Source organism: Rhinolophus sinicus, linkage group LG06 (assembly GCF_036562045.2).
Source record: "Rhinolophus sinicus isolate RSC01 linkage group LG06, ASM3656204v1, whole genome shotgun sequence".
NCBI lineage: Eukaryota > Metazoa > Chordata > Mammalia > Chiroptera > Rhinolophidae > Rhinolophus > Rhinolophus sinicus.
The window spans coordinates 159,199,513-159,226,890 of NC_133756.1; the positions used below are offsets into that span (position 1 = coordinate 159,199,513).

The window sequence follows — 27,378 nt, forward strand, 5'->3', positions numbered from 1 at the left end:
TTTTAAGAAGGCACTTGTAATGGAAAGTGGCTGTCATCTCATTTACCGTACTCTGCTGCTAGGCCAAGTGCACAGACAACTAGGGCGTCCTGGAGTAGAATTATCATTGCCACCAGAAAACGAACAGTGTTTGGCTTCAGGAGGTGGGGGCATGGGGAGGGGAACCTAGGCCTAAAGTCAGAAGCTGACATATACTCAGGCTTACTGAGAAGCTTGTGCTTTGCAATCTTCTCCACCTAACTTCTGACCAATGAGCCCTCCTCTATTTATCTGGCAAGCTAGCCAAGGCATCTGCTTAGGTCATGGCCACTTAGTAACAGGATCCAGCAATCTCTGCCCTTGGTCCAGGTTTGGGACTGCAGTGGCAGCGGCAGAGCAGGTGAGGTAGATAAGAGACATATCCTCGGCCTCAGCTGCTGAGCAGGGGAGACTGATCTAAAGAACATTTGCTCCTGATGTGTCACGGGACTGTCCTAGGCTCCCTTTTCTCCTTTCTCTAGCTGGACGTTCTACCTGGTGTTCCTTAATTAGCCCTTCTCGCCTGTAAGGCAGCACCCAATCAAAATCCTTTTCTCCAGCCTCATTCCTGTCTCCCCCTGGGATCATACCTCCTTAGACCCTCCCTCCTACCCAGCCGCCCCAAATGCTTTGAAGTCCGGCTCCCTCACCTCAAGTCCTCTTGTTTCAAGCCTTCACCTAGGGTTTGAAGGTTAGGGAGCCCCCGTTTCTGCCGTCCATCGTAGGTTTCACTTGGGAACACTGAGTTAATGTCCCTGATCTGGACTATGGTTAAAACCTTAACTCTGGTTAATATACTACTTCAGGACATGGTGGGCCGCCACGGGGTGCTGGCCTGAGGACACAATCTCCATTTGTAACATGTTTCTATGGCTAAATAGTTCCTTCTCACAGCGGAACTTTTGGTAAGTTGGGGATTTCTTGGCTAATATGCTGCAAAAGATTTGCATGCGTCTTGTGGAAGTGTTCTCATTCCTTTGTAGTCTAGCACCATCTATCACAAAAGTAAGTTGTCCTTCTGGGTGCCAAATGACAATGACAAAAACAAATACACACCACTTCCTACCAGAAAGGTCGCTGGAGAGCTGTACTCATCTCCTGTGATTGTTTTGAGGGGCAGGAGAGACTGAATTCTCAATTTTGGCTGATTTGACCCATTGTCAGGTAGCACTGGAAACAGGTGCCCCCCATTTTGCAGCTCAGGTGCCCTGAGCTGCTTGGGTTTTTAACGATCTGCTATAGAAGGAAGCAAACACCTTTGCCTGCAAACACCTCTGCCTGTGAGCAGGAGCAGCCCAGCAGGGGTTTGCTTATGGAAAGAGCAGCCAGTTGGATTTTTACTGGTCACTTAAGTGGAGCAGCCACATTGCAGTCTGGTTGAGTGGGCACAGTTCTGAGGTGAGAGTGGCAGTGATGGCTTTAGGTAGTGTCTATTTTTCTTTCCTGCTTGAGCTCTGACCTCTGGTCATGGTGACTTCTGGGACAGCAAACTTTGCCCCAGTGTTTTTCCTGACAACTCTCTCTTTGAAACTGGAGGAGTAGGACGGGAGTATTTTCTCCACTCCCAGAGGAAGATGCAGCGGGAAGAGGCACAGTTCAGCACCTCCCAGTATGGAGCTGGCCTGGGGAGGGCCTGGCAGGCCCAAGTCCCACCATCCCAGCGCCAGGCGGTCACTGCTCAGCAGGAAGACCTTTTCAGGAAACCACATTGGAAAGACAGAGACAAAGGGTTAAGTCTGCATCCAGGTACAAAGTCTGTTGCATAAACACTGAGAGAGTTTTCTGTTGTTGTTTTTTGTGGGGTTTTTTTTAAAGATCGTGTGCTTCTTTTTTACTTTGTGTTGGCAAAAACCCTAGGAGAAGATGGGAGATTCTGGGAGGAGATGATTATGCTGGGTGAGTCAACTGAGCTCCCCAGCTGCCATTTTTAGTTCCTTTGCTTTTCTGTACCAGGAGGCAGTTTGGGGAGGGGTGAAGGGCAGGATGGGAATGCTGATTTGTGCAGCGGGACAGGAGGCAGGTGTGTAAGGGTGATTTTTCTTGGCCCTATGGGTTTGACAAGGCCGTACAATCAGTACATTGGTTCAAGGAGAAACTATTAAACAGAGGTCTCAGTGTGGCAAACACTAAATAAACGTTTCCTACAAGTCACTGTCGCTTCCCTAAATCAATGGATCTTAGAATGGCTCCAGCAACATTGCATTGTCACAGCAAGACACAATGGTTTTGATAGCAAAGCAGTGGAGGGATTGAATGTAGAGAAGCAGAGAGAACTGTCTGAAGTGGGAGGTCCTGGTGGTTGGGCAGCAGAAAGTTCAGAGGAGAGGCTTCCCTTCTGTGATGAAAGGAGGGCTTGGACTTGATTGACAGGGGCCAGGGATGGGGGTGGGGGAGGGCTGCTGGTCCTGTGCGGTGCCGAGCCTGTATTCTGACTCTGTCTCCAGTTCACCTTGGTCACACCTCAAGCTCTGTGTCAGGAGAGAGCACCAAGGGCCTATCACCCACCACCTTAGAAAGCTTGTCAGAACTAACGCCCCATAGGTGTATCCATCCTTGAGAGAGGGGATCTCATGGCCACTGTCCCTTGGATATTGTCTGCAGTGGACACTGTTGTCGGTGATTGGTGTGAATCCCAGAGGTCACGAAGATGCCCCAACACGTTTTCTCACGTATTCCTTCATACACATGGATTTGTTCCATGCCTTATTCCATACCTTCTGCTCTGTGCTTAGGCGTTGCTGTGGGCCGTGAGGAAGACAGGCCATGGCCCTTCCTTTGTAGTGTACTCTAGTGGGACCAAGCAATGTCAGAGTGCAGCAGATGCCTTGAAAGACAGGAAAGGGGTCTTGTGGCAAGAGGTTTTGATTTTCCTTCCTTTGCCCTTGTCTGGGGTGGGGGAGGGAGGCGGGGAGCAATTTTAAGGATCAGAAAGTTGTACCCCTTTGATTCCGTAAGTATTTAAATGTGCGCCAGCTAGGTGCAAGCTCTGTTAGGCCCTAAGGGTGTACCGAGGAGAGAGAGACACTGTCCCTGATTGCTCAGAGCTGTGCAGACACACAGAAGAGGTGAATGGGCACAGATGGGGTGGGTGAGAGTCCAGAGAAGGGAGAGCTCACTCAGCTAAGAAGGTGTCTAGATAACTTTGAACAAAAGGATTTGGGATCAACAAGGAATAGGAGGGTTTACTCACTTAAAAGAAGGCATTATATGATAGCTAGCGCTTTACTTTTCGTGTGTGTGTCTGTGTAGCGCTAAAGACCGCAGTTCTGGTGCGTTTCCTGCGTGGCAGCCCGTGCGAGAGCTGGGGTCCCACCACAGGCCTGTCCAGGCCAGAGGACGCCCCTCACCACCACATCAGCTACACCTGGACAGTGTGCTAAAAACATCAGTTACTCAGCAAAGGCAAGTCAGGGAGGCCGGCACCTCAGCTGCACTCGTCGGTCTCCATCAGCTCCCCACAATACTCTGTAAAAGGAGCCGAACCTTTCTGCTGCAGGCCGCCTTCTGCCTCCCCCAGAGCCCTGGGCTCTTGGCTGGCTGGCTCTCCTGTGATATGGAGGAACTTGTTGGTCTCCATGGTTACAGTAACCCACTGGTAGGGGAGGAGCCGAATGGAGTGCGAGGCTGGCAGTGTGAGCTTCCCCCAGCCCTTGGCACCATGTGGTACGGGTATGTCAGCTGTTTCTTGGGTCTTTTCTGGGTGGAAGGAGTTAAGGAACCGATGAAGGGCAGAACCAGGCACACCGTCCTCCTCGGGGCTCCTGGGGCACAGGCAGGGCTGCCTCCTCATTCACCCACACTCCTCTTGGCAGGAGCGATTTCATGTTAGGAAAGGGTCGTTTTTTGCTTCACAGCTCAGCCATGGTAGAAATCTGACCTTTTCTGATTCTAGAAGGAATATCAGCTTGGCTACACTGGTGCTTGGCTCATGTACTTTGTTTGCCCCTTGAGATGGCAAACAAAGGTTTCTACCCAAAAGTGGAGATCATAGAAAACATCAAGACCTTACTGCGCACCAGGCACTGGGGTCAACACCGGGGGGTTTCCTCATTTCTGAGTCCCACTAACCTGTGAAATGGGTAGAGCTAGTGCACTCAGGTCCCAAAGGAGGACGCTGAGACAGAGAAGTCAAGTAGTCTGCTTGTGTTCGGTCAGCTCCTAAGGAGCAAAGGCAGGCTCCCTCCCCAGGTCCCTCTGCCTGCAGAGCCTTGCTGTGCTGTCCCGCCTCCCCTAATGCAGCAAGCAGAGAACTGGAGTGAGTCTGATGTACAGTGCCCCTCCTCTGAGTGTCTAGAAGGCAGGACCAGATCTCTCTGAACTTGGCAACTGGCCCTGGCTCCAGAGGTAGGCACTCAACAAAGGTTTGCTGAATCTACAGTAATTGGGGAATGAGATAGACACCAGACCCCAGGGAGCAAATTCTCAGGGGTGAAGTGGTGCTGAAAGCTTCTGAAGCCCTGGTTGCTCAGTAGAATGCCCCGTGTTTGATGAGGAGCCCAGCGTTTCAAGTGGTTCTGAAGACGGGACTGAGGGGTGCTCAGTGCATTGTGGCTTCATGCACGAAGGGGAGTGAGCTGCAGGTGGCTGGGTTCTGAGCTCATGCCAGGTTGGTCCTTGCCTTGTGCTCTTCCCAGGAGGCCCTAGCTTCAGCTGTGGCCGCTTTGAGGCCCACAGGTGGCTCCCCTCATGGCCCAGGCTGCAGGGCTGGTCTCCCTGCCTTGGGGTGAGGCTTGCATTTCAGAGAGCTAAAGGGCAGAGAGCCTACCCTTGCTTTTAGCTTTGTGCTTCAGTTGCGGGCTCTGCTGGTCTCCTTTGTCAGGAAGGCACCCACCCTGGCTGGAAAAGGGGAGTAGCCTTTTGAGTTTGACACAACCCCACCTCCCCTCTGCAACATTAAGGGGTGTTGGGGGGGCCCCCAGGTGAAGCCGTCACAGTTAATTTCAGGGGTGGAGAAGTGTATCCAGCCTCTCCACTGGTCAGAGTTTACCACAGCCTTAAAAGATCTCTCCTACCCAGAATGCTCCACTAGTTTATTGACTCTTGGCAGTTGAGAGTGACAGTTGCTCAGGATCAAAGGATGCAAAGAAAGCTCCCAGATCCAGTGAAGGAGGAAGGATTAAAGAAGGAGTGACTTGCCAGGGCCACGTGACTTTTCAGCTCAGTCCTACCCCATCTCTCCCCAGCCTCTCTTTGAGGTACTTCCTCAGTATAGAAAACCCCTTACTGCCTCCCACAAGGAGGATTGAGGAAAACAATCCTTCTGTCGCACTGCAAAGCCCTAGAGACCAGAAAAATACAGTTATCTGATCCTGCTGTGGCTTCTGAGGAACGGGCAGGTGGTCCCAGGCCAGCCTGAGCCCAGGGTCCAGAACAAACCCTGACCTCTTTCACTGAGATCAAGGCCCACTTTGGGAGGGAGGGAGAGGAAGGGTCGCTGCAGGGTCCCCTGAGTGGGCCTTCAAAACAACCCTCCACCAGTGGCCTTAACCGGACATTGGCATTCCTGCGGTCCCAGGGACCTTTCCTCCACCTTCACACCTTTCCCCTCCTTCCCGCCTGGAGGAAGAGCCCTGCAGAGACTTAACTTCTTTGGGGGGAAGTAAGAGCAGGTTAGGCATCAAGGAGGGCCAGTGAGCTAGCTGGGAAAGGGGACAGGGTCCTGGGGCGGGCGGACGCCCTGGGCTCCAGCCCGGCTCTGCACGGGAGGCTGTGGGACCTGGGGCCAGTCTCGTCACCTCTGTGCTTCAGTTTCTCATCTGTAAAATGAGGGGTGCTGCCTACCCCATCTGCCCTCAGAGGAAGAACACAGGAGGTACATGCCAGCCGCTGGTGGTATCAGAACTGTCGAATCTTGTGTCAGGCAAACACTGAAGTCGTATGGTCTCCAGGTGTCTGCCCAGGGACAGGGAGGGCACAGAAGAGGCTTTGCCCTTCCCTAGAGGGGCCCATGGCCAACGTGCGATGTTGAGTGAGTTGCTTCATGGGAAAGATCCAGCCTAGAGTAGTGGAGTGAATGAATGCAGGTGAGTCAGGAAGCAGCACAGGCCAGGGAGGGCTCCACCTTGCCCTCAGTCAGCAGGGGCTTTGCCGGAGGAAGGTGTGAGGAATGGCTGCCCTTAGGCCCTCATGGCTGTTGGGGGGTGGGGTTGATAGACACTGGAAGTGGGTGGGAACCTGGGGATAGACTCCCAGAATCAGGGCTGGAAGGGACTTGGGACTTTTAGTTTGTTCCCCAGCTTTGGGCAAAATTTACAGTTACACATCTTACTGTCTATCAGTGACAAAGGTTCTTAATCTAGAACCCACAGACCTCTAAGGAGCTTCACAGTGTCCCCCGAACCTCCTGAAATTATGTCCAGAGTATTTTGTGAGTAAGGAAGATACACATTTTTCTAAGGTTAAACGCTGCTTTTTGTGGAGTAGGAGATCTGTGTGCCACTGCTGGGTGGCCGGTTTCTGCTTGCCCCCTCCCCCACCCTGTTCTCGGTGGGTGGTTTGCTGGTCTTGCCCCTCTCGGGGTCAGCATGTCTGATTCCCACTACTCCTCCCCGCCCTGCCTGACTGGAGCCCAAACCCAGGTCCCACCTGCTGCAGGTGCGATAAGGACTTGATGACAGCCAGCCCTGCCGCCTTGAGTCCCCTCCTTACCCTCTCCCAGCTGTTACCCTGCACTGCACCTTGGGGAGGGTGGGGCAGCCCACTTCCGGGGAGGGGGAGGGGAAGGAAGAAGGAAGTTCATCTAAACACGCCTCTTTCTCTCTCGTCTCCCTTCCTTCCTGTTCCCCTCCAGCCCCTTTCCTCCCACCTTGCTCCTGGTGCAGTATCCTGAACTGCATGCATTTCCTGGCCACCAGGCCCTGGCCCAGGCGAAGCCACGGGTTTGTCTCCGTTGCTCTCCTTGCCAAGCCCCGTCTCTCTCTCTCTGCTTGTGGTGGTTTCGGTTGCGACATAGTCCAGGTTCCCAGGCAGGAGCCGCTGGGCCTGGCTGCTTTGCTGCTTCTCACTGAGGAGGTGGTGGAAGGTGTCGCCGGCTTCGCCTGAGTAAGGGTGGCTGGCGGAGCCCCCGCCCTAGGCCTGGCTCTCCCCGGCCTCTGTACTTTGCCCTCGCTGCCTGACAGGTTTCGCTGTGGCTTCTGCTGAATGGAAGTCGCCGGTACTCCTCGTCCCTTTCTCCAGCCGGGTATGTTTTCCCCTTTTTCTGGTCTGTGATTGCCCTTTGCCGTCCCTCTCACCCAAACTCTTTAAAGATTTGCAAAATTGAGCCAGGCACTAGCCCAGGGTAGTAAAATTCATGGGAAGGGTGATGTGGCATTGGCTAGGAAAGGAGGGGTAGCCGCAGCAGCCGAGGCTCCCTTACACTGCGTCCACGGGCTCAGCTAGGGTGAGAGGAAGGGGCTGGTGACAGGCAGGGCCCGGGAGCCACTCCCGCACGACAGTGAGCGGAGACTGGGATCTGGTCGCCCAGGGCTTGTACCCCAGGGACATTTGCTCCCTCCGCTACACAGTGCCCAGGCTGACTCTGCCCCTGGCCAGGGGGTACCTGCTTGTCACCCCTCCCAGTCTGGGCCCTTCCCAGCCCTGAGGAAGCCTCAGGACACTTGAGGCCAACCCTGAATGCAGAGCCCCAGAGCGGAGCTTTTCTAGGGGAGAGCTGACAGGAGGAGCCTCCAGCGTTAGGGAATGGGCCCTGCCTACCTGAGTCAGCGCTGGCCGCTCAGGGTGGAGGCTGTCTTCCGGGCGAACCTGGCAGCATGCCTGGCCAAGCTGAGGTCCCAGGTTGAAGAACCCACTGGATACAAGACTCCTTTTATCCCGTGTCCTACATTATCGCCTCTTCTCTACTGAGGACCCCGAAACTGCTTAGGCCCTGCTTCTGAACCAGGCCTGTGTGGTCTGCCACTTGGTTCCAAATACTTCCTCAAAGGGTGACCCCCTTGTTCTTTCTGAAGCCTGCCTGAGGGCCATGGGATTCCTCAGACATTTGGGGCCAGCCTGGGATGTGATGTCGGCCAGAGCTTTGGGAATGTCTGCTGTTCCATATCCCGTGTAAGCAAGGAGGATGGAGGTAGAGGGCAGAGAGCATGGCTTAGCTAGACATGTTTAGTTGGCCCGAAGGACAGCTAGTTCTCAGCCCACCGTCCTGTTGGTGAGATCTGGGTCCAGGCTGAATGGGCCTAGTCAGAACCATAGAAGGGACTCTCTCCGTAACAGTCACCCTCACCCTCACCCTCGAGCCTTCCCGGAAGCGCCTCACGTGGGGCCTTGATCCAAGAAGCATTTTCTACTGGAGAGTTTCTCCTTTCTGTATTCCCCATGGGCTGTCCTCACCCTGCCCCGCATCCTTGCCCTGGGAAACACCTTACAACTTAGGACAGGCGAAGGGGATAAGAAGCACCGCACTCTTTGAGTCCTGAGAGTTAGGTGGTTCTGTCCTGAAAGGGGGTGGGTGACTTTTGAAGCAGGGGATCACAGAGCATGTGGCAGTGTTCTCTGGCTCCTGGATAAGCTGAATCTTCTCTCTCTTAACTCTCCTGGATATGCAGCTTGGAACCAGCCCTTCCCAGCGTCCCGTCTAGCCCCTCCCATAAATGCTAGGGGTGCCTGTGTAGGCTGGCAATGGGGCCGGAAGGGAGGGTGGCAGACGATGGGCCTGGACCGCTCCAGCGGGTAGGGCCATAGCATCTCTTGTCGGCCTCCATCTGGGCTGCAGCCACCTTAGGAGGACTTGACTAGATGTGGAAGTCTTGTTGACAGCGAGACTTGGCTCTGCAGACGGTAGTATTTGGGAACGAAAAATAATAGCAGTAATGGTTGCTCTTTGCTGAGTGTTAGATAAAGCGTCTTGTGTGTGTTCTCTCTCTTACCTAATGTAAAGTCGGGAATATTTTATCGCCACTATACAGAGAAGGAAGCTGACACTGGTAAGTGGAAGCCGAGTTCTGCTGGACAGAGCGCGCACATCCACTAGACCACCTCCGACACAGACGTGGGCTCAGCCCCACACCACTCCTGTGGATGCTTTCTTTTCCCTCCGTGCTAATCTCCTCTCCCTCCTCAGGACGGTGTTACTCATAATAAAGTTAACATGTGTTGAGTAAGTGGCAGATTTAGGATTTGAACCTGGCAGTTTGTCTCTGGCATCTACACTCCTAAGCCCCTCTTGTGGTGGCTGATGTTCTTTGAAGTCCAGTGTGTGGCTGACCCTGGCAGGGAATGCTGTCCTGCCGTGCTCCTCACACCAGCCCCTCGGGCCAGAAACAGCGAGGGGCACGGGCAGAGCAGAGCCAGGACAGGCAGTAGGCGGCCCCGAGCGATACGACTTCAAGGAGAAGAGCGCCCGAATCCTCGGGTAGACGCCGAGTCCCTGTGCCAGTTTTGAGGACTTGGAGATTGCCAAGTCCTGTGCTCAGAAAAGAGGGGTGTGACAAATTTAGAAGGTGAGTAGAGCTTGCTAAAGAAATGTCCCCACCCATCTTCCTCTCGTGGGAGTTGGGGCAGAGGGGAGGTTTTCCCTGTTCGTGGCCCCTTAGGCAGGCTGGCTCGGGTGGTAGGCAGCCCAGCAGCAGCCGCAGGGAGATGGGGCTGAGGAGAAGGAGGCCGGGCCTTCGGGACCCTGATGGATGGGACTCAGGGTGCCCTTTGGTAGGTAGACTGAGCCAAATGCAAGTACCAGCAGGGCCTAGAAACAGTCTTCTCTCCAAGAGGTGTGAACCCTTTAGGAAGAAAAAAACAAGTATTTGAAAATCTGCTGTTCTAGCAAATGCTGTTTGAGTACCAACCAGGCTTGGGTGAGCTGCAGAGTGTCTGGAGACCAGAGGGCCAGAGAGCTCCATAGCCTGGATGGACAGACAGCAAAGCGTTTCGGGACTTCCACTTGCAGAAGAGAGAGCGCTCCCGGAAGGGCCAAGGAGGTAGAAAGATGTCAGGAGCCTCTGCCTTCAGAGCCAACCCTGCACATGAGATCTTTCTCCTCGAAGGTCCCGCCCCTTGTGCTTCTGGGATCTGAGTCAAGCAGCTCACCCCAAACCAGCCAGCAGCTACTGTTGGCCCTCCACTGACACCGGAAGAGGGGGGGACATCAGTAGCAGATACTTACTTTGGGTTATTGTTGTCTTCCTGTCTGAGGGGCAGCTGGTTGGGGAAGCAAGTCTTGCTCAGGAACCCTGGACAGTTCCTTTGTGGTGGCAAGTCATTCCTTTCTCTGTGGTTTTTGAGGGCTTTGTTTAGAGCCACAAGGGGCTGTGAAAGGAAGAACTTTGACTCACTCTCTTCTGGTCACGCTGCTCCTCTCCAGACTGTCTCCTTGAATTTTCCAAGGCAGCTCTGGGTGGTTATGGGACGAGGCTCTGGCAGCAGCTCTGTCCCAGTATGCTGGAGTGATGGCATCAGGGGTTCTTCGAGAGGTAAATCAGGGCTCCAGACAAGGCTTAGACCAGACTCGTAGGAGTTTTACTGAGCTATAATTCACATACCGTACAGTTCACCCATTGAAAGTGTACAATTGTCTTAGTAAATTCACAGAGCTGTGTATCCATCACCACAATCCCCCCACCTTCCTCTGCCCTCCTTAGCCCTCGACAAATCTCCTTTCTGTCTCCATGGATTCGCCTCTTCTAGACATTCCGGAGCGATGGCGTCTCTCTGTAGCCTTTGGGACCAGCTTCGTTCACTTAGGAGCGTCATGTTTTTAGAGTTCATCCGTGTTGTCGCGTGTTAGTCCTCATTTTTTAAAATTGCCGGTGATGGTTCCACTGTGTGGATATTCGAATTGGTTTATCTGTTCACCAACTGGTGGACATTTGTGTCGTTTCCATTTTCTGGCTCTTATGAATATGGTATATTATGAATGAACATCGGTGTACAAGGTTTTGCGTGGATTACAGTTCTGTTTCTCTTGGGTGGGTACCTAGGAATGGAATTGCTAGGTCTCACAGTAATCACGTGTTTAGCCCTTTGAGGAATGATCAAGTCTTCATAAGATGTGTGTTTTCATCTGGACCGTACCCTTCCTGTGAACATTTATATACCTGTTCAGTGCTGTTGTCGTCATTTCTGCTTCCTCCCACACTTATTGGCGATGATGGGGTATCTAAGTAGGGCAGACTGACTGTTGCCTTGCTCAGACCCTGTCATTCAGTTCGTTCATTGCACAAGTATTCATTGAGCATCTACCACAATCCAGTCCATCTAGGTGCTGGGATGTCTCAATGAGTAAATGATATGTGCCTGCCTGGAGCTTCCATTCCATCTGGATGGGCAACAAATCAATGCAAAGTGAGAACTAATAAAGGTAAATGTGAAGTGTTGGGTGGCAGTGAGAGCTTTGAAGTAATTCTGATGGTGTTGCCCCCGTGCCTTTGAGCTGCAGCCTTCTCACAGTGTGCACAGGTCACACGTGAGGTGGAGGGAGCCGTTGGGTTGTTCATGAGGGGTTGTATTGCCGGGCAGTGGAGCCAGTGATGGGACAGCTTAGGTCCTAAGCTCCAGCACCCGCAGGATATTGGCACTGGGCCGTAGGCTTTGGAGGGAAGACTGACTGACTCTCATCTCCTTCTTTTTCTTCCCCTGCCGTATGATTCTTTGCATGCCTGCCAGCCCCCTGGAATCTGTCCCTATACCCCTAGCGTCTTACATTTTTTGCAGAGAGCTAAGGACGAAAGTGTGGGGGACTGGAAGGGCAGCGTACTTACAGGTGTGCGTGTTTCCACCCTGCAGCCCACCTTGGGACACCTCGACTCCAAGCCCAGCAGTAAGTCCAACATGCTGCGGGGCCGCAACTCAGCCACCTCTGCTGACGAGCAGCCCCATATTGGCAACTATCGACTCCTCAAGACTATTGGCAAGGGTAACTTCGCCAAGGTGAAACTGGCTCGGCACATCCTGACCGGGAAAGAGGTGAGCACTGGGCTTGGGAACATGGCAGCCTCTGCCAGCTGTCGACACCCCCATAGGTAGTGGTAGGGCTCCTACCACACCCAACCTCTTGTTTGTCAGACAGAAATGGGATCTGAACAGATAGGGGTGGTGAGAGGGATGGGACGAAAATGAGGTGGAAGTAGATTCAAGCCCTGGGTTTCACTCGGGCAAAGCGGTAACCTTGGGCTTTTCGTCTCGTGTTCAGGTGGCTGTGAAGATCATTGACAAGACCCAGCTGAACTCGTCCAGCCTCCAGAAAGTAAGGCACAGCCCCTCCGCCCTGTTTGAGCCTCTCCCCAGGGCTCAGGGATGTACTGACCCTTTTGAGCGTCCTCTTAAAGCTCTAGTTTAAACTCGGGGCATTTCACTGTCCCCACTCCCCCTCTCTGTGGCTCTGCTGCCTCTGGGACTTTGGTTGGACCCTGTGTGTGGACGCCCCCTGACAGGGCTGCCTCTTCGGCCTACCTCTCTGACCTACTTCCTGTATCTTGTGCCCTTCTGGCCTGTGGCCAACCCTATGCAAAAACACATGTTTGTAGCTGTTACTAGAAACACATTCTAAGATCTGGAATGATCGATCCAAGGTGGTTTCTTCAGAAGTACAGGATAAGAGGAGGCAGGAACCTGCCACTGGAGCCTGTGCCAGCTGTGTTTTAGAGAAGGAGTATTGAAGACGGGGATTTTTAGAAGCTAATACACTCGTCTCATGCCTCTGACAGTGAGTGCAGACTAAGGACGGGTGCCCCCAGTTTTCCGTCTCACTTCTAGGCTCCTCTTAGCTACAAGTCACAGTCATCTGCATGTAGTCTTGACTAGATGAGGTCGAACCTTTCCCTTCCCTCCTTGACTTAACAGTGGGAAGCTACGGTCTTAGCTGGTTGGGGAAACCCTCTGGGTGGGAACTCATACCCCCGCTTAAGAAACTATGCAAAGCTGGTGGGAGGGAGAAAAGGAGACTTTCATTTGCAGAAGGGTTGTTACAGAGCTGGAAACGCGGGGCTCTCCTCCCACCCTGGGCTCGGCGGTTGGGGGAAGGAGGAGATCGCCCATTGGCTTCCAGAAAACTGCCCCTGTTCAGGTCAAGTCAGATTTCCTTTGTGCCCTCATCCTCCAGCTGACCCTGGTTCAAATTTCTGACCTGGATTAACCTAGTGCTTTTCTCATGGCAGATTGAACTTTTCTCACGAGCACATTGTTGTTTGAGTTGGGAGAAGGCATAGCCTCATGCTAACAGTCAGTGCCGTGACATTGGGAAGCCTGGGCCTCGGGCTGGGGGCGGTTAGGGACACCCTTGGAGTTAGAGGGTTTGAGCTGAGGTGCTCTGGCAGCGCTGACAGCCAAAACCAGAGTGTGTCCTACATTTGTTACCCGTGGGATCCCTTAAGGTTCTTTGGTTCAGAGGAAACATTGCTGCTATCACCAGGGTTCCCTGCTTGGAGCTTTCCAGAAGAAAGGGAAAGAGGGCTACTCTTGACAAGTTGGCTCAGACTCCACCAAGTAGAAGTTAGCATGGTGTGGGCCATTTGGTCTTTGGAGTGGTCCAGCCTGCCGTCGCAGTGATTGCCAGCCAGCCAGGCCATCTTACTTCCCACCCACTTCGTCTCCCTGCTTCTTCCTGACTAGCTGGAATGTACCAGTCCCAGACAAATGTAGCCATTTTAAAAGCCTTTCAACACACTCTGTTACCAAGGCCAATCTGATTCTGGCCAAATCACTCTGTTTAAATTTGATCTCAGCAATGCTCCCTCAATGAGGAACACTGAAGACACAAGCCCTCTCAGGGTTCTAGACAAGCCCAGAAAACTCCACGCTCTTCCAGGAGAAAGCCCTTCCAGGCCAGGTGGCCACACCCTGAGGAAGAACCCTGGCCACTGTCTCCACACCCCATTTCAGTGCTGCTCCCCATGAGTGCCCCTGAGGCGGTTGGTGGCCAGCATTATTTGCCTCTTCATCCAAGACAACTGCTGGGCCAGGGAAGAAAGCAAGGGAAACCTGGGCTCTAACAAGAAAAGGGATTCAAGGTCAGAATCAGGTTCTTGAAGACTGGAAAGACTGTCTCTTCTCCTTTCCAGCTCACGAAACCTCTGGGATCTCATTAAAGGGGGGAAAAAACGTGTTCACTTTATTCCATAAACTATACTCCAGACCTCCCCCCCGCAAAAAAAAAAAAAAAGAAAAAAAAAACCCAAAAAAAACTTAGTCCTGCTCTCAGTGCAAATAAGTGGTGAGGCCTGGAAGTTACAAAAACCCCACCTCCAATTCTCTGGCCCCTGCAGAGGGGATGGAGTTCATGTCTGTCATCTTTATGGAAATGTATGGTTTGGAGTCCCTGATTTGTTTCACAAAGAGAGCGTGAGTGTGTGGAGGTGGATTTGATTAAAATTGGCATCAGCTATATATAGGAGTGGCTTCTTCTGTCCCCACCCCAGAGAGCCAGGAGAGAGAGGCCTGCCCACTAGTCAGAGCCCTCTGCCTTCTGGAAATCGGAAGACACCAGGGTTCGCCTTCAGCTCTCCCCACCCCTTCACACCAACCAAGCTGGAGTCTGTTTTGTCACTGAATTTCAGTTCTGAATATTGATGTACATGGGCTTACACTCCCTCCTTCAAAGGCACTCGACCAAAACCCGTCTGCTGGGCGGGAGCTGCTTTGGGCAGACGGGCAGAGGGCGCACTGCCAGGCTTACCCAGGTGCTGCCCCTGAGAGTACAAGTGGTCGGGGCCCCGCTTTCCTCCCACTGGCCCTGCCTGCACTCCTCCCCCTCGCTACCTCTCAGCCATCGGGTGGCCCCAGGTGACCCGGACAACTGCCCTGTTTTTTTCTCCTTGCCTGTTTTCTCTTCTGGAAAAAGAATCCCAGCAGTGGCTCTGTTTGGAGGGGACCCGAGGGGAGCAAGTTGAGCAAGCATGACCCCTGGCATTTTATTTTCCAGCTATTCCGCGAAGTAAGAATAATGAAGGTTTTGAATCATCCCAACATAGGTGAGAACCAGCTGTCATTCCTTTCTTCTTCCCCCACCACAGGGCTCCACCTCCCCGCAGGGAGCCCAGCATGGAGCCCTTCTCCCCAGGCCCTTGCTTTCTGGAAGGCAAGCTCTGCCTCTGGCACACGGGGCTGTCCTTCGCGTGGTGTGGCTGCTCTAAGAGGAACTTGTCCTTGGGAAGGTGGACTTGAAAGGGGGAACTTTTATCCCGAGGGTGCCGCTGTACATGTTGGGGCTACTTCTGTGACTCATGGTTTGGCCTTTTCTCTTGTAGTTAAATTATTTGAGGTGATTGAGACTGAAAAAACGCTCTACCTTGTCATGGAGTATGCCAGTGGAGGTACGTATGGAACTGCCTCGTCCTCCTGTGCACCCACTGCCCCCGCCCCAGCCAGCTCTGACTAGCCCTGTCCGTCTCTTGCAGGAGAGGTGTTTGATTACCTTGTGGCTCATGGCAGGATGAAAGAGAAAGAGGCTCGAGCTAAATTCCGCCAGGTGGGTGTGACTCCCTGGAGTATGGGCCTGACCTCAGCCTTTTGGGGTCTGGCTTACAAGGAGGGGCTGCCTGTCTGTAAGTGGCCTTTTGAGGGTCCTTTGGGGTTTGTGATCTGTGTGGCAGCTTAGAACTAGGCCCCGGGGTCACATCTCTGCCAGCCACTGTGGCCTACCCTCAAGTGGCCCTGGGCTGACCCTTCTTCCTTCCTTTCAGATAGTGTCTGCTGTGCAGTACTGTCACCAGAAGTTTATCGTTCACAGGGACTTAAAGGTAAGGCATGCTCTTGTCCCCTGTGCCTCTGAGTCAGGGCCAGGCTCCATTCACCATGGCAACCACCAGTCCTGAGCGTTCAGACAAACTCGAGCCTTTCATTTTTTGGAGACAATAAGGAAGCCCCGAGGGCTGCTTCCGGTCTGGACCTTACAGCTGGGCTTAGGGTCTCATTCCAGCCAGCGAGCAAGGGGGCCTGCCATTTCACCTCTCTGCCATCACCTCCCAATGCCGCCACGTGTCACAGGAGCACTCCAGGCTTTGCTGGTCCTTCAGGCAGCCTGGTGGCTGACGGAGGGAAAATACTCAGTGTTGTCACAGCTGCGTCACAGCTGCTTTGCAGACGTGCGTGCACACTCATCTCTTTCACTGAGACTTTAGAGTGTGAGACTGCCTATGAGCTTCCTGGCCCCTGAGTCCTCATAGGATGACCAGGATTTACCTGGGCCTGACACACAAGCTTCTGCAGCTCAGAGTGTCTCTGAGCCTTCAGCTCGCAGCTCTCCGATGGCTGCCTGTGTGAGGAATGGCCTGCTCTGCCCTCCTCCTGCCCAGCCTTTCACACAGATTGAAGGCCTGCCCTTGGAGTTGGTGGAGAAAGTTCTGAGACTGGAGCTGACTTCCTGTTTGTTTCACACTCCCCTCAGCTCCTTCCTGCCTGGAGCTGTAGTGTGGGCCACTTGGTGTCCTTACAGTTTCCATCTTACCTCCCAGGCAGAAAACCTGCTCTTGGACGCTGATATGAACATCAAGATTGCAGACTTTGGCTTCAGCAATGAATTCACCTTTGGGAACAAGCTAGACACCTTCTGTGGCAGTCCCCCTTATGCTGCCCCAGAGCTCTTCCAGGGCAAAAAATACGATGGCCCTGAAGTGGATGTGTGGAGCCTGGGAGTCATTCTGTACACACTGGTCAGCGGATCCCTGCCTTTCGATGGACAGAACCTCAAGGTGGAGTAAAGCGCCGGCTGAGATCATTTCTGTGATTTCTCATTTCCTCTCTTGACCTCCGGTCTTACCCCTGACCTCTCACCTTTGCCACCTGTCTACATTTCTCCCACACCAGAGCTTCAGAGAAGGGCTTGCAGAAGGTAGCAGCAGTTGAAAGGTCATCTGCACCCAGTATAATAACCTCACTTCTTTTCTCAAGGGATGGAATCCGTTGTGTGTCCATTCGCCCCACAAGGCACTCAGGCTGGGCAGGCCAGAGGGCCCAGGGTGTTTGACTTCACCACGTCTCTGGGGAGGGGCCGTGTCTCAGACTCTCTGCCTCCTACTGCATTTCACTTTGCTCTGCCTGGCCAGTCTTTAGCTCTCAGGAGCCTGGGTGTTAGGTTTCTTCCCTTGGCCTTAGGTGATTTCACTTTTCACTTTCCCTCCTGCAGGAGCTGCGGGAGCGGGTCCTGAGGGGAAAGTACCGTATCCCGTTCTACATGTCCACGGACTGTGAAAACCTACTTAAGAAATTTCTCATTCTCAATCCCAGCAAGAGAGGCACTTTAGAGGTGAGCAGCCGAGAGCCCAGCTGGCCGGAAGGCCCCGGGTTCCCAACGAAAGCTTCAAGCTGAGTATCCCTCCTCTCTGCCCTTCCGCTTCCCTTTGCTCCCCAGCAAATCATGAAAGATCGATGGATGAATGTGGGTCACGAAGATGATGAACTAAAGCCTTACGTGGAGCCACTCCCTGACTACAAGGACCCCCGGCGGACAGGTGACGCTGAGCTGGGCCGCGAGGTTGAGCCTGAGTAGTGCTCAGGACCAGCCTTAACTGAATGTTTCCCCCGTGCAGAACTGATGGTGTCCATGGGTTACACGCGGGAAGAGATCCAGGACTCGCTGGTGGGCCAGAGGTACAACGAAGTGATGGCCACCTACCTGCTCCTGGGCTACAAGGGCTCCGAGGTGTGTGCCCCTGCTCCATTCCCCGCTCTGGCTGGCCCTGCTGGCAGCGGCACCCCCTTGCTTCTAGCCCCCTTGAGGGCAGAAGCTCATCTGAGTAGTTGTGCTGACAAATGTTAAGCCTCAGCTCTGGTGGCCAAGGTCCTCTGGTCTTTGCTGTCACAGATCTCCATCAGTGAATGGATAGGGAAGCTGATGGGGTCCGAGCCTGGGCCTGGGTTTCCATATGGGGGAGCAGGTCTGGCTCGGTCTGTGTTGGTTGGACTGGGTCTGGGTCAGTCTGGCTGGGTCATTTCTGTGTTGATCCAGAAATTTTGTTTCCCTATGTTTGTGTGTCTGTTTCTGGAAGTGTGCATCTCTGGGTCTCTGGGTGCGGGAGTCCCTGTGTCTTTCTTGTAAGAGTCGCGAGTCTGTGTGTTGCTTCTTCCTGGTGCTTGTGTCTGCGGATGTGTAGCTCTGCATGTATGTCCATCCACCTGTCTTTGAGTCTGGAGGCTTCATGAGTAGTGTTCTGTCCATCTGGGTCACCATGTCTGAGTCCATGGGTCTCTGGGCAGGGGGTCTTGTTCCCCATCTGTGTCCCCACATGCACTCGTGGCCTCTCCACCCTGCTCTCCCACCAGTGGTGTTGGGCTCCCTCTTTTAATTCTCGCCTTAGCCTACTCAGGAGGCTTGGGGCTCCTGCGTCTGGATGTCTCTGCATCTGGATGTGCGTTCTCATGGGTGTGTGTACCCCTCTCTGAGGGTGGGGGTCTTTGCCGGAGGTAGTGTGTCTCTAGCTATGTTGGTCAGGGTCTGTTTCCAGGCTTGTGTGTCCCCAAGAGTGTTCAGTCGCACGTGGGTCTTGCAGGGTGAGCCCTATGTCTCATGTGAGCCTGGGGTGGGTGTGTGTATCTGCCTGACTTCTGCCCTCCTTTTCTGTTCTTGCAGCTGGAGGGTGATGCCATCACCTTGAAGCCCCGGCCTTCAACTGATCTGACCAATAGCAGTGCTCCTTCCCCCTCCCACAAGGTACAGCGCAGTGTCTCGGCCAACCCCAAGCAGCGGCGCTTCAGTGACCAGGGTGAGTGCTTTTGGGAGTTGCAGGTGGGAGACTCACCCCTCTGCTGAGAGGTCACAAGTTCTGGGGGCTTTGGATGACAGCTGACATTCACTCCCCGTTCAGCCACTTGTTTGTGGCATGGCCTTGGGCAAGTCCCTTCCTTCGGCCTCTGTGGGGTTTGCTGGGTTGCTAGCAAGACAATAGGAGAGCACCATGTGGGTGGGGTGGGCCCTCAGTGGGCGCCCGCCCTGACCCATTCCCACTGTCACTCTGGCCCAGCAGCTGGTCCTGCCATTCCCACCTCGAATTCCTACTCTAAGAAGACTCAGAGTAACAACGCAGAAAATAAGAGGCCTGAGGAGGACCGGGAATCGGGGCGCAAAGCCAGCAGCACAGCCAAAGTGCCTGCCAGCCCCTTGCCTGGCCTAGAGAGGAAGAAGACCACCCCCACCCCCTCCACGGTGAGCCATGTCAGCCCCACCCCCACCCCCTGCAGCGGGTCTGTCTGTCCTCTCCAGGCAGTTCTTCTCTTGCCCCAGACCACTCCCTGTGCCTGCCCACCTGGCCTTCCCTGCTGGGCCGCTGATGCTCCCTGTAGAAAGCCTAGCCCCTAGAAGTAAAAGTGAAGTCCGTTGTTTCCCTACCCCCACCCCTCCTGGCAGGTGGCGGGGGCAGGTGCTCTGACCCTGCCAGTGGAACCCTGGCATTCCGTGACACAGCCCTGCCCTTCCTTCCCCACAGAACAGCGTCCTCTCCACCAGCACAAACCGAAGCAGGAACTCCCCGCTTTTGGAGAGGGCCAGCCTTGGCCAGGCCTCCATCCAGAACGGCAAAGACAGGTGAGCAGGCACGGGCCCTGCCCCCCACGCTCCCCGGGAGCCTCCGCACCACGGGGACGTCTGTCAGCAGCACCACCCCCTCCCTGCTCCCTGGAGTTCCGTCCTGGCTCTGTCCAGTCCAGCTTTCCACACACCAGCACCTCCTCTCTGCCCTCCACTCCCCCCACCCCGTCTCCTCTTCCCTGTGTTCCTGTGACCGACTGTTCCTTGCCTGTACCAGTATGACTCCATGGTCATCTCTGCTGCTTCTTGCTTCTTGACTGCAGCCAGGGCATGGCAGCTGCGCTCCTCTAGGCATCAGTGCTGAGGCCCCAGCTCAGGGCAGAATCGAGGTGCCCACCTGAGGGGTGTACATTGAGGGTGACTCCAGCTGTGCCCACGAGTGCTGAGCTACCCCTGCCTTGACCGGCAGCATCTCTTGGTGTGTTGTGTGCCTGGCTCCGCCTCTTCTGAGCTTAATGAAAATTCCCCTTAGCAATACCCTGCTCTTTCTGGCGAGGAAACATCCTTGTTCTTAGAATTCCTAGGAGACCAGCGCAGCCCGGAGCCAGTTGCCTCCTGTCGGCTTTCCTTCACTCTTGGTTTCCTCCCCCAGGCTCTGGCCTGCCTTGCCTCCCTCCCCCTGCCCTCCGCTTCCCAGCCCTGCTTTCCTCAGCTCGGACTGGTGTCCCCCTTGCTGTGGCCCGGCCCGGGCTAACCTGCATCCTGCCAAGCTCCCAGCCCTGGCGCTGCCTGCCCCGCCCTTGCCTCCTAACACGAGCCTCCTGCCTCCACCCACCCCTAACCCAGGCCTCTCCGCTGCTTTTGTCTCCTAGCCTAACCATGCCAGGGTCCCGGGCCTCCACGGCTTCTGCTTCTGCCGCAGTCTCTGCGGCCCGGCCCCGCCAGCACCAGAAATCCATGTCGGCCTCCGTGCACCCCAACAAGGCCACTGGGCTGCCCCCCACGGACAGTAACTGTGAGGTGCCGCGGCCCAGGCAAGTGTGCTGGGGCAGCTGGTGCACCTGCTGCCATCTGCCTGTCCCACTCCCTGCCCCCAACAGTTTCTTCCCACCTGGGGTCCTCTATTCTGGTCATCTTAGCCACAAGAAATGGCTTTGTCCCCTGCAGCCAGGAAGTAGAAGGAACAAAAAAATAGCTTAATGCCCCTCTTTTCCTCCAGTTCTCCCTCTCAGAACAGATATGCCAGAAGCCGTCCCGAGGCTCCAGAAGGAAGCTTTTTTGTTCTGAGCCTTCCTGGACTTCCTTAGGACCCCAGGGACAGTCAGCATCACAGGGACTCAGTCCTTGAGGGTTGGTCACCATTGTCCCCTTGAGGTTCCAGTCTGCCTAGCTCCCAAGGAGCCACTTCTCTCCAGCCTGTACTGCTCTCCACACACGTACCTTCCTTGCCTCGCTCCCTCTCCCAAACCATCTCCTCCCACCTCCCCTAGACGTCCTCCTTACTGGTGTCCTCAGTGGTCACACCCTTCCTTCTGTGTCCTCCGTGATGGCTGCCTCTGCCTTAGCATCCCCTCCCTCTTCCCACCCCAGGGCTCCAGGTGCTTGGTGGTGATGGCTTTCTTGTGCCCTGATGCATTTCCCCACCCCCACCCCTTTTTCCCACAGCACAGCCCCCCAGCGTGTCCCTGTCGCCTCCCCCTCCGCCCACAACATCAGCAGCAGTGGTGGAGCCCCAGACCGAACTAATTTCCCCCGGGGTGTGTCCAGTCGAAGCACCTTCCATGCTGGGCAGCTCCGGCAGGTGCGGGACCAGCAGAACTTGCCCTACGGTGTGACCCCAGCCTCTCCCTCTGGCAACAGCCAGGGCCGGCGGGGGGCCTCGGGGAGCATTTTCAGCAAATTCACCTCCAAGTTTGTACGCAGGTGAGTAGGGGCCTTAGGGTGGCAGAGTGTGAGGCCAGGCCTTCCTTACCCTCCTGCGGGTGGGGACGAGGACACCTGGGACTGGGCTTGGGTCCTGGGGCTAGAGGAGGCCTTGGGAAGCCTAAGCAGTTGGGTCTGTGTCCGCACCTCAGGTGCCCAGACCCTTCCTGTCCCTCTCAGGCCTCCCTAACTCCTTATGCACACCCCTGGTGTACCCCTCTACCCGCACCCCCAGCAGATGGCCTGATGATGCTGATGCCGCCTCCTCTCTAGGAGTGTGAACTCAGATGCTAAAATAAAAGCCCCCCTCTTCTCTCCTGGGTTCCCATGGAAACTTATATTTGGTGACGCAGCTGCAAAGTCATGAGGCCTGAGCCAGGCTGGGCCAGAAAGGAGAGTTTTCCTGGTCTCTTGTCTCAGCCCTCTCTGACCGCCTCCCCCACACACACACACACACTCCTCCACCCAGTTGGTTAGGTCTGACTGCAGCCACTCCCCTCTGCCGCAGCCATGATCTTGGGCCTGGGGTTGCGGGATAAGGGCCATAAATGCAATGGCTGGTGGGGGCCCAGGGCGGCCTCCTCCCTTGTAGCCCCATGCACTGATCTTTCCTGCGTGGGAACCAGGGTGAGGATTCTCTTCATGAGGTTTCTCACACTTGGCCCGACCCCCCCAGAGAGACAGCTTTGATTCTTGAGGTACAGTCAGCAATGCAGCCTCTCGGATGCCCCCTGACTATCCCACTGCCTCCTCTCCCACCTAGTGTAGCTCAGGAAGCAGCGGGAGGCTTGGAGAGAGCAGGCGGGCCTGCCCTTCCTCCCGCACTGCACCCCCTTCAGCTGAATGCCCCTCTCCAGCCGGGAATGCAGGTGTAGGCTTCAGGGTGGGGCGTGAGCGGGTTGGATGTCTGGGGACTCTAGTCTCGCTGAGCGGCTCTCCCACAAATGGGGTGATCCTTGAACCTGGAAAACCCACTCCCCACCTGCTTATCCACATACCGTCTTGTTGGTTTTTTTTCTTTGTTTTTTGTTTTTTTTTATTTTGTCTTTTTTTGTTTGTTTTTTTAGAAATCTGTCTTTCAGGTTTGCCAGAAGGTAGGCGTTGAGCCCTCTGTGTGTGTGTCTGTGTCTGTGTCCTGCCTCTCTCACTAACTTCCCTTTTCTGGCTCCTGCTCCCTCCTCCATCTGCTAACCACGTCTGTGTGGTCCTCTCAGCCATCTTAAAGGGACGAAGACTGCTCTGACTGGGCGGTCACACAAGGCCACGTTTGCCCACTCAGGGCAAATGGCTTTGAAAATGATGGGCCTGTCCCCGAGCAAGGGGGACATTGTCAGGTAATTCTCCCTTTAAGATTGTCTTCTCCCCTCCACCTTACCCCACCCCTGGGTTTTGGTCTTTGGTCACAGTGTTGGGTTCCTTTTCTGGCCCTTTGCCCTGTCTGTGCATGTGCTCTGAAGAAGCCCTCCCACCAGGCGAAAGTGCATCTGGGATGGTATCTCATTTTGGGTTTCCTGGGCTTCCCCATGTCTGGTCCCTGGAACTTCAGGGCTTTGTGACCTCTTGGCCCTGCCCTACCAGAAGCCAGGACTGTGGAGGTACCAAAGGGACCCTGGATTCCCAGGGCTGCAGTTGACAGCCTCCAAGCCCTAGGAGCCTCTGCCTCACGAGTGCGCACAGCACCCCCTTCTGGCAGCTGCTGCAAAACTAGGCCCACCCCGACCCCAGCACACCTGCCTCCAGCAGTATCTGGATGGAACCCGCCACCTCCGCTCTGGGCTGTGGCTTCACAGAGCCGGGAGCTGGGATGTTCAGGGCCAGGGCCATCTACCCCTAAGCCCTGGCGAAACAATGGGAGAGTCCCCACCCCACACCCCCAGGCATCTCCTTTCATACACTGGGTCCTTGCTCTGCCACCCCTGGCCTGGACTCATCCTCTCTGGAGGCCTGGCTGTGCCAAATACCAAGCTGAAGACCAAGGGCCAGGCTGGGAGCCCTGGTTCCCCAAGGCTGTCAGCCCAGGCCCTGCCCTAAGGCTGGGATGCCTGGCGGGCACGTTAGGGCCCCAACTGTCAGGGAAACGGCCAAGACAGGGTCTTCAGCTTTCTCCCTCCCCCACACTGCTCCCCACCCAGCTCTTCCCTGCATGGCTAGCTGTTGACTCATGGGGCCCCAGTGGGGGCCTGCCATGCAGGGCACCTCCACCCACAGGGCAGGAGCCAGGTGGGGCTGCAGAGAGCAGCCAGGCTCCTTCCTTGCGCAGCCCGGGCTCCCGGCTGACAGTGCGTTTGTCTGCGTTCATGTGTCTGTGGTGTCTTTGTGTTCCTTTTACATGTGCTGCTGCTGCTCGCTCTCACTCTTCACACCCCTGCCCTCCTCTGCAATCCCCAATTTCCCGGCTCCAGGCACCCATCTTCCTGCCAGGAGCCAGAGAAGCCGCTCAGCGGGGGCCAGACCTCTTCCCCACCCACCCTCCCGAGGTGTCTGCCCTGCCCTGCCCTCCGTCCTCCCCTTCTGTACAAGCAGATGGCCTGGCAGCCTGGCAGGCAGGGGAACTATCAAAGAATGGGGGAGGCGAGGCTGCAGCCAGCCCCAGGGCCCTGCTCCCCACCCATCCCCAGGCATGTCAAAGCAGTTCCAGAGCTCGGTCCTTTGAGCCTCCTGAGAGAGGCCTCCATTTATCCCCACCCCCTTCCTTCCAAGAGGACTGCGGTTCTGAGACCGGGTACAGTGGCACAGACGACCCCCTCACAGCGGGAGCACTGGCTGGGCTGCTGGGGATGCTGCCTCATGCTGTGACGGCTCCATCCGTGTGCCTGCGCACCCACACCCCACCTCCCTCCCCAGCACAGATCTCTGAGAGTGTGGGGAGGGACAGGCCCCTGTGCTGGGCTCCCTGTTGGAAAGGGACAATTGAGCTGCTAGTGTGAGGAGCCGCTAGTGTGAGGTGCCACAGAGCCGTGTGGGCCTGCCAGGTGATGGGCAAGTGGCCTTTGGGCTTGGGTCTGCCCACCCACTGACGGCACCTCCTCGGCTCGCCCTTACCCGGGTCTGCGGCAGCTGAAGGAGCGAGAGGTCCCAGCACTAAACTCTCCCTCGCTCTGTTTTTTGAGGAACCTGAATGAACCTGAAAGCAAAGACCGAGTGGAGACGCTCAGGTGAGAGGGCTGGAGCCAGCACCGGCCCTGCCCAGGCCACCGGGCTTGCCACGCACCTCCTGCTCCTCTCCTCCTTCTGCCACCTGGCTCTTCCTCCGGTGGTTCTGCCCTGTTGCCACCCTCTTGGGGTCTCCCTTTCCTCAGAGAGTCCCCACACGCCAGCTCAGTAGGTGTGGGCCCTTGTCCTCGGGTCTGGGCTACTGTGGAAGCAGGAGCCCTGGGTACCTGTTTGTGCCTCGGCAGCTTCTTCTGTCCAGTCTGTGAACTGGTCAGGGTTATTGAGCACGTGCTCCCCTTTCTTCCCTGAGCCCCCCACCCTCTTCAAAGGAAAGCATGGAACTGCTAGCCCCGCCCCCACCAGGGGCTGGCGCCTCAGCTTCTCTGTCCTGAGAAGACAGAGGTGCAGGACTGCTCTCGCCTTGCCCTCTGCTCCTGGACTGGGTCTGACGCTCCCTCTGCCAGCCTGGTTGCCGCCTGGGCACCCTCCCACTTTCCTCTCTGGTCTCGGGGTCCGTGTGCCAGGGTGGCTTCCCGTGGGTGGGGTGCCTCGGGCCCCGCTGACACCACCTCTGCCCTCTCCGCAGACCTCACGTGGTGGGCAGTGGAAGCAACGAGAAAGAGAAGGAGGAGTTCCGGGAGGCCAAGCCCCGCTCGCTGCGCTTCACGTGGAGCATGAAGACCACGAGCTCCATGGAGCCCAACGAGATGATGCGGGAGATCCGCAAGGTGCTGGACGCCAACAGCTGCCAGAGCGAGCTGCACGAGAAGTACATGCTGCTCTGCATGCACGGCGCGCCGGGCCACGAGAGCTTCGTGCAGTGGGAGATGGAGGTGTGCAAGCTGCCGCGGCTGTCGCTCAACGGGGTTCGGTTTAAGCGGATATCAGGCACCTCCATGGCCTTCAAAAACATTGCCTCCAAAATAGCCAACGAGCTGAAGCTTTAACAGGCTGTCAGGAGTGGGGGGCGACGGAGGCGGGCCCGCTGGACTTAGCTGCTGGGCCGCCGCTCCAACCCGCCGGGGCGAGACTGCAGAGATGGATTGGCGTGTCTCCCCTGCTGGCACTTCTCCCTGCCCGCCCTGCTCAGTTTTTCTTCCATGTTTGTGGGGATGGGAGATGGTTCTTTCCCCCCACATCTACCCCTGCCCAGATACTCCCCTTCCCCCTCTCTCCCACAGGAGGCAAAGGAAGGGGAGGGGGTGGGGGGGCAGGGCTCCCCCTCGGTACTGCGGTTGCACAGAGTATTTCGCCTAAACCAAGAAATTTTTTATTACCAAAAAGAAAAAAGAAAAAAAAAAAATCCCAGCGGCCACCTTTCCTCCCTGCCCCATTGGGACAGTCGAGACTGGCTCTGTGGGGTTTCCCGGGAGGGTGGCTCAGGGCTGGAACACTCTCAGGCAAGAGTGGTGGAGCTCCCTGTCAGGCCCTCCGCCAGGCCCACTTTGGGCTTCTCCCCTCTTCCTCCCCTCCTTCCCCTCCAAGCAAACCACCAGAGGTGGCCTTCCCCTGACCTCAGGCCCCTGGGCTGGAGCCTGGGGGGCAGGGGCTGGGGCGGGGGTGCTGCACAGCCCTGAGGTGGGTGGGTGGGCTGGCAGCGAGGCACGGGGCTCTGGCCTCCCTCCACACTGTCCTCTGCCCCCCTTCCCCAGAGCTGGGCATTTCCTTCCACAAGCTGCTGTGGGGACTTTTGTTCCCCTCCTCAAAAGTCTGTGCCATCTTCTCCCACCCCCTCCCAGGTAGAAGGCGGGGCTGACCCCAGGGCTGGAGAGGGGAGGGGACTGCAGGGCAGATGGGCTCCTGGGCCCCCAGGGGGCCGCCTGGGCTGCTAGTCTCCGAACAGGGACGCCAGGCATTCTCCATTATGGGAGAGCCTTTGTCTGAAAGCACAGCCCCCCTCGCTGTTCCTCTCCCCTCCCCACTGCTCCCCATCATTGGCATTAATCTGGGCACCAGCTAGTTCCATAGCAGTTGACTTCCCTCACCACTCATCTCTCGGCCTTGCGTTTTCTTCCTGACACTGTCGCCCCTCCTCTCAGGAGACACTGCCCAGGGCCTCCATGGCCACCTGGCAGGAGGCTGGATAGGGCAGCAGGGCCGGGAGCCTCTGCCCTCCACAGGGTGGGGGCACAGATAGGCCAAGTGACTCCCAGCTTGCCGACCTCCGTGGCCAGTGTGGGAGTGGCTGGTTATGGGCGCTTGGCTGGTGGCGGCCGCTGCATCCCTTAATTTATTTCTCTGCTGTTTCTGTTCTTGAGAAATTGGGGAAGGGGTCCTGCACAGAGGCTGGCCCTACCCTCACCTGAGTTGTACATTTTTTTGTGATGGGTTTTATTTTTTATTTTATTATTTTATTTTTTTTGATTTATGATGACCCCACCCCTACTCATCACCCCCACTCCCAGGCCAGGCTCCATGGCAAGTCGAGCCCTTGGGTCCCAGGAAGGCTCCTTGCCAACCTCAGCCCTCCTGCCCCAAGCCCACTTCGGGCTTGGCTCAGACCAAGGGCTCCTCCTCCTTCCCTCCCTCCCCCCACTCCTGCCCTATGGAACAGCCCGGGTGCTCCGAGGGGCTGGGAGGGCATGGCTTGGCTCCCAAAGGGGGTGGTGGCCAGGGGGGGGCTCCCAGGCAAGGTGGCCCCTCCCCACCCAGACTCCCCCCACCCCCTGCACTTAGTTTCTCCTCTGGATCAAACACGTAATAAAGAGAATGTTTGGAATCTGAGTTGCCTCCTCCTTTCTTCTCCCAACTAGGCAGGTACCCAGTCCCCGTGGGCAAGATGTGGCCCAGCCACCTTCCTTGCAGGAGAGAACGGATTCTGGTCTGGGGACCAGGGGAGAAGCCAGTGCTGGGCAGGCGGGCACACCCTCCCCCCCCCCACCCCCATGGCACAGTCA

General features: G+C 55.9%; 1 protein-coding gene across 18 annotated transcripts in view; it reads left to right on the forward strand.

Annotated features, from left to right (window-relative positions):
- The window catches only part of MARK2 (microtubule affinity regulating kinase 2), a 53,566-nt gene extending 26,361 nt beyond the window's left edge, over positions 1-27,205 (forward strand). For 2 of the 18 annotated variants that reach the window (XM_074336523.1, XM_074336524.1), the window contains exons 2-19: positions 11,734-11,913; positions 12,140-12,193; positions 14,786-14,915; positions 15,192-15,257; positions 15,342-15,412; positions 15,627-15,683; positions 16,398-16,634; positions 17,069-17,188; positions 17,294-17,393; positions 17,472-17,584; positions 18,512-18,644; positions 18,906-19,084; positions 19,365-19,462; positions 20,278-20,439; positions 21,071-21,328; positions 22,396-22,422; positions 24,439-24,483; positions 25,068-27,205. In XM_074336523.1, coding sequence (XP_074192624.1) covers positions 11,734-11,913; positions 12,140-12,193; positions 14,786-14,915; positions 15,192-15,257; positions 15,342-15,412; positions 15,627-15,683; positions 16,398-16,634; positions 17,069-17,188; positions 17,294-17,393; positions 17,472-17,584; positions 18,512-18,644; positions 18,906-19,084; positions 19,365-19,462; positions 20,278-20,439; positions 21,071-21,328; positions 22,396-22,422; positions 24,439-24,483; positions 25,068-25,428 — 2,391 coding nt within the window. In that variant the 3' untranslated portion in view covers positions 25,429-27,205. Of the gene's footprint in view, positions 1-6,766; positions 7,199-11,200; positions 11,309-11,733; positions 11,914-12,139; positions 12,194-14,785; positions 14,916-15,191; positions 15,258-15,341; positions 15,413-15,626; positions 15,684-16,397; positions 16,635-17,068; positions 17,189-17,293; positions 17,394-17,471; positions 17,585-18,511; positions 18,645-18,905; positions 19,085-19,364; positions 19,463-20,277; positions 20,440-21,070; positions 21,329-22,395; positions 22,423-24,438; positions 24,484-25,067 lie in introns of those variants that run through there. The other 16 variants (XM_019717853.2, XM_019717854.2, XM_019717861.2 and 13 more) reach the window with 14 other exon arrangements.
- The last annotated feature ends 173 nt before the right edge of the window (positions 27,206-27,378 follow it).